The sequence below is a fragment of the Siphateles boraxobius genome, unplaced genomic scaffold (assembly GCF_051911475.1).
Source record: "Siphateles boraxobius isolate OS27281-9 unplaced genomic scaffold, OSU_SipBor_1 50, whole genome shotgun sequence".
Taxonomy (NCBI): domain Eukaryota; kingdom Metazoa; phylum Chordata; class Actinopteri; order Cypriniformes; family Leuciscidae; genus Siphateles; species Siphateles boraxobius.
Genome location: NW_027509142.1, coordinates 449,170 through 459,465, shown reverse-complemented (window position 1 = coordinate 459,465; position 10,296 = coordinate 449,170). Strand labels below are relative to the sequence as shown.

At 38.3% G+C, this 10,296-nt stretch overlaps 1 protein-coding gene across 2 annotated transcripts; it reads left to right on the top strand.

The window, feature by feature from the left end:
• The first annotated feature begins 2,250 nt into the window (after window positions 1–2,250).
• On the top strand, window positions 2,251–8,966 carry fbxo30b (F-box protein 30b). 2 transcript variants are annotated; one of them, XM_077204628.1, is made up of 3 exons: window positions 2,251–2,392; window positions 6,129–8,477; window positions 8,639–8,966. In XM_077204628.1, exons 2-3 carry the CDS (start codon window positions 6,174–6,176, stop codon window positions 8,840–8,842), a joined length of 2,508 nt encoding a protein of 835 aa, XP_077060743.1. In that variant the 5' UTR covers window positions 2,251–2,392; window positions 6,129–6,173; the 3' UTR covers window positions 8,843–8,966. The 2 variants fall into 2 exon arrangements, with proteins under 2 accessions (XP_077060743.1, XP_077060742.1); XM_077204627.1 differs by having other exon boundaries at window positions 2,251–2,438.
• The last annotated feature ends 1,330 nt before the right edge of the window (window positions 8,967–10,296 follow it).

The following is a 10,296-nucleotide window of genomic DNA, read 5'->3' as shown; positions in this document are numbered from 1 at the left end:
AAGTCTCTGATTGCGGATGACGGAGCACTGCGGAAGAGAGGGAGGAATGTTTTGTTTAAAAGTCGCAGAGTGAGATCAATGAGGCGTAAAATTGGACTGAAAAATGTCACTTATCAGTGTCGATAACACAGGTTATATGTTTCTCAAAAAAGAGAGAATGTCTTAGTGTAAGATTATAGCTACAGCAAACCTTTAGAACAAGTGTATGTGACACGATATTTTGTTGGTATGGCTTAGACATAAAAAATGATATTTGCAGTTCACATTCAGGAAATTGTTGATAAATGCAAAAAAGGGAATGCAGAAAAAAAATAACATCACAACATTTATTTCCATCAAGAGGTGCATACACTTTTGGTCAAGATCTTGTATTGACAATGCAAGAGTCCAGCACTCTGTAAAGTCTCCTCCAGCACATCCCACAGACTTACTATGAGTTTAAGGTCTGGACTCAGAGGAGCATCAATTCATGTGTGAAAATGATTCTTCATGCTCCTCACAACCATTCTTACACAGTTTGAGTCTGATGAATCTTGACATTGTCCTCCTGGAATATGGCCATGATGTGTCTACAATGATAAGCTACACACTCCATCTATTAGGGTTAGAAGAACTGTTCCCAAACATATAACATGCTAGAAACATAACAATCACTGCAATAATGATCCAATCATAGACTCTTAAGCATTTGCCTAATTTATTAATTTATTTTTGGGCTATAGGGAGTGTACAATGCATTAATTATATGCAAAAGATAAGTCAGTTTAATAGGATTTAGAAGGTAATAGAATTCCTTTTTTCCTTCCCCTTCCATCATGATCCACACTCCACACTCCAGTAGGCCCAGTAGGGGGTGGGAATGCATCTATCGTTTGTTTGCCACCACCGTAAGAAGAAGAAGAAAAAGAAGAAGAATTGGGCAGCACACATGACCATCAAGTCGTTCTCACCTCTACAAACTTATGCAGAAACGTGTGGCTCGTTGCTACATGAATGACACATGAAAACAATATGTGTTCTAAAACAGACTCAAAATATATAACACAATCAGAGTTCGTGCCCATTATACACGATTTTTAGCAAAATCTGTCAACGCCGACTGTCCTACACGCAGTCTGACTCAGACTTTTGGCAGAATCTACTCCTTAAGATGCTGTAAATTGGGGCAAAAATCTGGGCAAAAGTCATATATTCCTGCCTGGGCATACCTCTGAACACATGAGTGTTAACATGAAAGGGGTTTTTTTTTAAGACTGTGACAATAACACTGGCTACATGAATATAGCCTTATTTTATCTTTATCTAATTTACTTGTGAATAGTCAAACTCCTTCCTTCACTCATGGCACATATATATGGCCTTGGGGATCAGTCTCATTTATTTATTCATTTATGATTTAAATCATTTAAATTCAATTTATATTTGGGTTTCTCTGCACCTGTTGTTTTTACCACAAGCATCCCGATGACACTCGTTTCTCAAAAGCATTGTGTCTAAGTTGATTTTAGAGACCATTGGTTCTTTGATATTTTAGGTTTATGATGCTTTTGAGAAATGCAGCCCTGATTGGTTGGCTATATATTGGTTGGCTTTGGATTGAAGAAAATAGGAAACGGTGCCGTACAGACCGATTGGTTTATGACTTCAATTTTTAAGAGCGAATCAAAAGCATAGAGCCTCTCTAATCTGTCTCACGGTACTTTAATGTCATAGGCCTGGATCGGTCTGCACAGGGCCACAATCAAGTATAACACACCTCACTTGTCATTGTCATTTAAATATCTATTTTTTTAATATATATTTTATATCTTCAATTGTTCACTTTGACTACTATAGCAATTAAAAAAAAAATCCAAGTAGGCTATGTTCATTGCTAAACATTCGTTAGCCTATGTCATCTGATCATTAAATACATAAATAATTTTTTTACATATAAATACTGAATTCATTTGTAAAGTATCTCTGGTCTTATGTATCTATTATGTCGGGTAAGTTATAAAAAGTCAGTGTGGGGGAAAATATGGCAAACTTTTAACACTTAATTTTAGTTAAATGTAATTAAAGAGACACAATACAAAATAAGCTATTACAATCTGTCTACCCTATCGCTTACAAATTCCAAAAATCATTCAACCTTATAAAAATATAATTTCCCCCAAAATTCGTAATGATAAGAAGAACAAGTAAACATTTCCAGTAATCCGGCCAAAATAAACCTAACGTCATGACGCCAATTTTGTTTTGCGTGATGATGTCATCGGCGCGCGTCCCAGCCGGATTGAGTATTTTTGGACAGGACAAACGGTGATGATTGTGTACAATATCATACAGCAGTGTGCTAAAGTGTCCCGTTTCACCGTAAAACCGGACAAGTGATTTATCACACGAGGGGGTGAGTGAGAAACGCGGGGAGTTAGTTGACATAGTCTTGTGGGAAGGTGAGTAGTTTGTTTATGTTGACTGAAGGCAGAAAGTTGAGCTAGCTAATAGGCTAACCTCTGTAGAAAATAATGAAAAAGTGCAACAAAGTTAAATATCAACTAAATAAAGATCTAAACACCACTACTACAATCACGAGGACACTTCTTAACTTCATTCTGTTCTGTATGAAGTGTCATTAAGTTTTTGTGGTTGCTTAAGGTTTTCATTTCTGTCAAATATCTGTTTACCAACTTATTGTTTTGTAAACATTAAAACTAGTGTGTGTCGAGAAACTTTATGAGTAAGTTTAATGAAGCTTTAAAGATTGTCTGTATATTTTTGGTTCATTGTTTAATGTGGTGTCATTGGTAAAAAGACTTGTAGGACAGCAGCAACTACCTGACTACCTTTAAAGTAACGCCGCTATGTAAGCACTAGCTGCTAGCACTCTTTTAAAAAATAAAATTAATAACACAACAGAGTTAAGTAGGCCAGTTTTGTTTATGCTAACTAGGGAGACTGTTGAATAAAATCAAGACAGCAATAAAGCTGTAGGCAGGGAGTCTGCAGGGAGGTTTTCATTATTGAATAATGCTTGTTTCAGGGAGCACTGCAAAGTTCAGTAACATCAGTGAGAGAAGTGACAACCACATCTGTGGGTCTCATAAGATTTGAAGACATCAGTTATTGTGGATATTTTAAACTTTAGTTTCCCAGCTTTCATAAGGTGTCGCAGGATAAATTCAGATCAATTTGAGCAACTTATTAAGTTTGAAATTATGGTAAAAAAAAGTGTCCCTGACTACCTTTAAAGTAACGCCACTATGCAAGCACTAGCACTCTATTAAAAAATAAAATGAATAATAATCTAACAGCATCCAGAGCATTGGATGCCCTATTATACATTTGAAGACAAATAATGGTGAACCCCTAAATTATTTAATTGTTGGTCTATTTGCACATGGGTCAATGACAAATAAAGCTTCAAAAAGGGCATTAAAAAAATCTTTTTTTAAATGTATGTAATGCAGATTTCTGAGTCAGGAACAATGGATTTAAACAAGTTTCAATTGTTAAATAAGTCTTTAAATAAATGTATTCCCATTATATTTATTAGTGAAATCTTAGCAAAGTAACCCTTAGAGTCTCTACATTGCATAACACGTTATTGTTTTCTGGTTGTGTATTTGATTCATATTAATTTAAAATTATTGCATCCTAGTGGCCAGGCATTTTGTATCTTTAGCAGCCGATTTTACTTTTAAAGACAGAATAATTACCAGTATCATAAAAGTATACCAGTAATGCATTTAATACAATAACTATTCACAATCTAGTTTTCAGCCTTTTGTTCACTTTCTTGTGGCAAATGACAACATTCATAATGACATTAAATACGCCTGGAATATGCTGAATACTGATTTTTTTTTAATTTTATTTCAATTACATAGAAAAATTAAATAATATAATTTTTGTTTTAGTCAACAGTCTGTATTGTAAAGTAGTAAATTGATCAAAAACAGAATAAATCACATGACAACACATTCAGAATGAAGGAACTGTAAAAGGCTACACTAGATAGATTGGTAGAAAAGATTGGTATATATATAATTGATTGGTTAGAAACACCGTAATCAATTGTAATTGAATAACAAGTCATGTTTTATATTGATTCAAAAATAATAATCAGATTTAGTCAGTTGAGAATTTTAAATTAAAAAAAAAATTAAAAAAAAAAAATTTTTGTCGATGCGAGTACCTAATACCTACTTAAAGACATTTGTCTTTCTTGATACGGTAGTGGCATCTAAAATTATTATAAAAAATAACTTTGTAAAACATCTTTAACTTAAAGGGATAGTTCACCCAAAAATGTAAATTCTGCCAGTATTTACTCTCCCTCATGTTGCTCCAACCCCGTAAGACCTTCGTTCATCTTTGGAACACGAATTAAGATATTTTTGATGAAATCTGAGAGGTGGATCACTCAAAAAATAAATAAATAACGACTTTATTTCAACTATTTGTTTCCTTCTCTGTGGGCCTCAAGTCAGTTCACTAGTATAATAGCGTAAGCTTCTGTTGTCGTACGTCACACGCATCACACACATGACCAGCGTCGGCCAATAGTGAGCCTACGTGTGACGTAGCTCTACGCAATCATACTAAGTTAACTGACTCGAGGTCCACAGAGAAGCAAATGAATAGTTGAAATAAACACGTTATTTTTGTTTGTTTTTGCGCACAAAAAGTATTCTCGTCGCTTGATAAACTTAAGATTGAGCCACTGTAGTCACTTGGACTATTTTAACGATGTCTTTAATAACTTTTCGGGGCCGGCAAGTTTCAATCCCTGAAGAAGCCTATGGAGGAGTGATCCAGCTCTCAGATTTCATCAAAAATATCTTAATTCCTGTTCCGAAGATGAACGAAGGTCTTACGGGGTTGGAGCAACATGAGGGAGAGTAATTGCTGACAGAATTTACATTTGGGTGAACTAACCCTTTAAAAACGAATATTTTACAACAATAATTAAAAATTGTATAATGATAGACAATCTAAGCTTGTATGCATTATTTATTTAGCTTAAATAATGAATTTTTAATTTTTATTTCATATAGGCACATTGAACTACCTGGCTTCCTGGTTGCACCAACGTGACTTTTACATATAGTTTTACATTGAACAAGCTTCTACTTGGATGCCTGAATTAGCTTTTGCCTATGCTAGCATGTTCATACATACCATTTTTATATACAATAAAGAAGTTTATAATAAATATAATTTTCCTATTTTTACATTGGTTGTACCACTACCACCTGACATGGAAAGTGTACAATCTACCCATACATGAAAGTAGCTATTTTTATCGGTATTTGAGAGCGATCTACAAACCTTTTATCCATGCTGACTGTTATTTCACTTCATAATAAAAGACCCATGTTTGCAGTTGTGCCACCCTGACATCTGAGAACATACACACACAAGTCCCTGACAAAACTTTTTTAATGGCCTTAAAAGCTTTAAAGCTACTAATATTTATACAATTTGTTTATATAAAAGGTTTCAAACATAAAATTATCACATAGTATTTTATTTTGAATTTTTTCTTAAGACACAATTTTAAATAATTTTCTTAGTCTGTTAATTTGTGTGGATGGTTGCACCACCTGACATTTTGGGTGTTTGATTTCAAACTAAATAAGATTTATAGAATAAATGGATACATGTCATGAATTTAAAAGTTAAAATAATAAATTATTAAATTTGATGCAATTGGGACACAAAAAATATTTACATCATGTCATTGACCAACATGCAGATGAATTTTTTTTTGCCATGAACTAAAAGATTTTTAAGATATTGTCAAGTAAAAAAAAAAAAGTAAATAGCCTACTTCTAGAAAAGTTTTAAAAATGTGTCTTAAGATTCCTGTGCTGTCTCTATTCCTGTTTGTGTCTACAGGACATTATGTTAATGGACGACTAGTCTACCAGCTGTTCAAACTACGCACCTACTAGTCAATTTTAAAAATGTGTAGTTTTGCACATCTCTTGAAAAGTGCTCTCTGTTTGGCACAAGAATGTTCTAAAGAGTTAGTAAAGATTTAAAATATTACATTAAGAAGTTGATGTAATCTGCTTTGTCAATTACTACAAAATTCACTTGATTAATCTAATCTCAGTTTTTCTCTTATTGTTTTGCAGTGGTTGAGACTGCTCTTTTGCATCTTCCTGCTGTCATCTTAAACAATGGAGGAGCCCCATGTTCACTGCACGTCCTGCATAAGTAGACGATGCATGGTCAAACCTGAACCCGGCACCTCCTGTGACCTCATCACCTGCCCTCTTGTATGCGGTGCCATCTTCCACAGCTGCAAGGCTATTGAACACAAGCTGCTGTGCCCGCTTGAAAGGGTGCCATGTCTTAACCATAGCATTGGATGCCCTTTTACCCTGGCACGTGGTCAGATAGCAGAGCACCTTGAGGTGTGTCCTGCAGGTGTGGTGTGCTGCACTATGGAGTGGAATAGGTGGCCAGTGAACTACGAGGATTATCGTTCGTATGAGCGACTGAGTCAGGAAGCAGATGAGGTGGAGCAGCTTGACATGGCGCTCGCCCTTCAGGACCAGCGCACCATGTTAGCATCACTTAAACTCGTCTCTCTGGCTCCCTCTAGTGGACCAGAAAAAAAGACTCAGGCAATAGGACAACGTGAAAAGCCTGGTCTAGTCTCAGTTGCTCAGATGGAGTCCATTGAGATGGAGCCTACCGCTGGCTGTTCAAAAGACAAGATTTCCAATGGGATTAATGGTCTAAAAGAAGAAAATTACGGGGAGCTCTACCAAACCACGGTTGAGACAACCAAAAGCCTGGCCGCAGCTCTTAACGTCCTGATCCACCTCAATACTTCTGAAACAGACTGTACAACTAATAATGCGTCAGCTGCACTTCCAGAGCGCAATGGGGAACGGCATGAGAAGGTGACGATGAGCGAAGATGCCGGGTTCAGCTGTGATAAAATAGCCAGCGGCGTCAATGGCCTAAAGGAGGATCTACAGCCTCAACAACACCAAAAACTCATGGAACTTGGCAGGAGTTTGGCGTCTGCCCTCGGTGCATTAGGAGGTGTTGTCAAAAGCACTGAGACAATTAACGAGAATGGTAAGCAGTCAGAAATGTTGGAGTCTCCAGATGTTGATATGAAGGACGTTACTTTGGAGGTTGATGGTGAGCCTGGGGCTAATGGGGGATTTGATGGTGGAGAAGCCACTTTAGATGGTGTAGCTCATGAGGTAGCAGGTCAGTGTTGCCCAGTCAAGTTAGGGGACATAGATAGGCAAGGTTTCTGTAATGGCTCTCATAGTATTGTAGATGAAATAATGGAATCGACCACAGAACACCATCAAAATCCAGAGTCCCGAGGTTCTCAAGAGTTTGTCGGTCCTTTAGTTCCTCATAGACCAGAGATCAGACATGACCAACACGCTTTCTTGATCCAGGAGGCCTCTGGATCACAAGCCCCATTGCTGCAGCAGCCTATACATGCTCAGTCTTTGACCGTCCAGAGAGACAACGTGCTACCTGTGATGGCATTAGACTTTGAAGATAGGGCTTTTGAGAGGAAACTCCAAAACTTTCAGTTGCTGCGCAATTTTATGCCACTTGCACTTAATGGACGGAAGGGGTCGTTTACCGAAGTGTTTCCCCATAGAAATCCACGTTGCAAAATGGAGGACAAAGCTGTGGACACATCAGATTTAGATCAGGAGCCAGTGGACGACCCCATGGGACTCGGCGAAATTGACTTTACGGCAGCAGCTCTTCTGTTCTGCCTGGAGGAGTCGCCACGAGCTCGGAGGATATCCGACACGGTCTATGCGTTTGGAGGTACACGTGTTGACTTCGGCACCCAGACGTTTAGTTTCCCTGCTGCCATCTTGGCAACAAGTACGATGGTGGGAGAGGTCGCGTCCGCTTCCGCTTGCGATCGAGCCGCACCTCGCCTTTCACAGCCAAGTCCGTTTTGCACTCTTCGGCTTGATCTGACGCTGGAGCAGCTTGTGCCTCGCCCAAGCTGGGCTCCACGAGAGGGCTCCATGTTCACCTTTGAGTGCGGCCAGCTCTTCCGTCGAGAAGAGTTCCTCTCGCATTTCCGAAATGTCCATGGAGACATCCACTCTGGACTCAATGGCTGGATGGAGCACCGTTGCCCGTTAGCGTATTACGGCTGCACGTACTCTCAACGAAGACTCTCCCCCTCCACTCAAGGGTCGAAGGTTGTTCATGACCGCCACCTCAGGTCATTTGGGGTGATACCCATCTCAAAACCTGTAATAGTACCTAAGTGCGATCACCTTAGTGGATTGCCGTTTGAAGTACTTCAACATGTAGCCCGATTTCTGGATGGCTTTGGCCTGTGTCAGCTGTCAATGGTGTCTCGTACGATGAGGGATGTTTGTGCCAGTCTGCTACAGAGCCGTGGCATGGTGGTGGTTCAGTGGGAAAAGAAGCAATATTTGGATGGAAGACGATCCTGGCAGATAAAAGACAAGGTACATTATGTCTGAACATGCTAATTATGGTAGTTTGCACATACTTATTTTTGACTGTTCTCCTTTTCCAAACTCGGTGGAAGAAATAGTCTGAGCAGGTAACAAGTTTTACCATAAAATTGTTAAGTGGTTACGCAAGTAACTGTTTTGATTTCCTGCAGGTTTGGCGGTTCAGCACAGCCTTTAGCCCGGTTAACAGGTGGGAGTTTGCGGACATCACTAGCATGGCTGACCACCTGAAACGTTGCCCATACAATGAAGTCCTCCGCCAAGTGGAGGCGGTTCCTCTGCCCTGCATGTGCACGACCAGAGAGCTGACGCGCGACGGCAGATCGCTTCGGTCCGTACTCAAGCCAGTGTCATAACACTACAGAATCTTAGTTTGCAAACATTACTAAAACACTACAATATCTAACCTCTTCAATCTACAATATACTATCACTGTGTAAATAAAAGGAAAAAAAATATTTTTTTGTTTTTGTTTTGATGTTAAGATTATTTTTTTATTAATATATGAAAGACCAGTGTGGTCTGATGGTGGGTGATGCAATGGTTCATCTACTAAAATCATCTACTCCTCTGACACACACCCATGCTTTGTTATCTAGACCAATGCTGAGAGAGGACTGGTTTAAGGAACTGTAAACATTGGTGAAACAAGGCTTAATTCAGTGCGGTTATATGACCCTCAACCTGTCGGAATAGCACTTGATTTATTGGTTTTGACACGGCAAGGTAATCTCTGTAATCTTTGTAAAGATAATCAGATAATGACTTCTGGTTCCTGTCAATACATAAACCACACTATAGGATATTTGCATGGTTTGGTTAAGATATCGTTTGAAAAGGACGCTTTCTTTGATTGTCTGTGATTATCTCTGGACAGATAAGTTCTGTTTTATGCTGACATTGCAGACAGGCTCTGTTCACCCTGATCTGGGAACAGCTGTCATGCTTAAGAATGCAAGGGCTTGAATCTATTTTGGGTTGCAGAGTAAGAGAGCTGCTCTGCTGTTTTTTTCTTCTTTTTCTATCTATCTATAACATTGTCATAGAAAAGAGGGTTTTCATTTACAGCAATTTTACCTTAAAGGCTTCATCCAGAAATTGCACCAGTGGATAATAGTCTGAGTGAACTACAGTTGATTCAATGACTTTTGACACTTGATATGTACTGAGGCATTCATACTAAAACACCTTGAACAATTTTAGTTCATTCTCTAGTACTATATCACTCAATATCAGCATGCCAGGTTAGCATGCCAAACATATATCAACATTTAGAGTCAATATTTGTACTTAAATGTGTGGCTGTCTGCGCTCCGACCCGCTGTATCCTTACTAACCTGGAGCAATTCGACAATGCTATTGCTATTGTTTCCCATTGAGTGAGTGAGGGAAAGCTTAGGTAACACTATATTTGAGTACAAAGAAGAGCTCTAACTTACATATTTGTGATGTGTGACATATTATAACCTGTCTGCATTTAAATGTGTGCTGTGAGCATTTGTCAATGCTAATATTTAAAGGTGTGATCTGCAGAATGAAACCACAGAAGTGTTTATTTTCATCTTTACCTATAGAAGGTTTATGGAAAGCTATGCAGCATTTACATGTTAGGAGCTGTTTTAGGCTTCTCAACTTGTGTGTCACCCAAGGTTGTGTGGTAATTTCTATGTAATCAAAATGAAGTGATTTTTTTTGTTTTTGTTAATGGAGTCCATATATTGTATTACTGAAGCCATGTTATAGGTTGATTGTTTAAAATCTACGGAGGAGAAATTGCCAGTACTGCTGTTGGATGGAATTGCATGTGGTG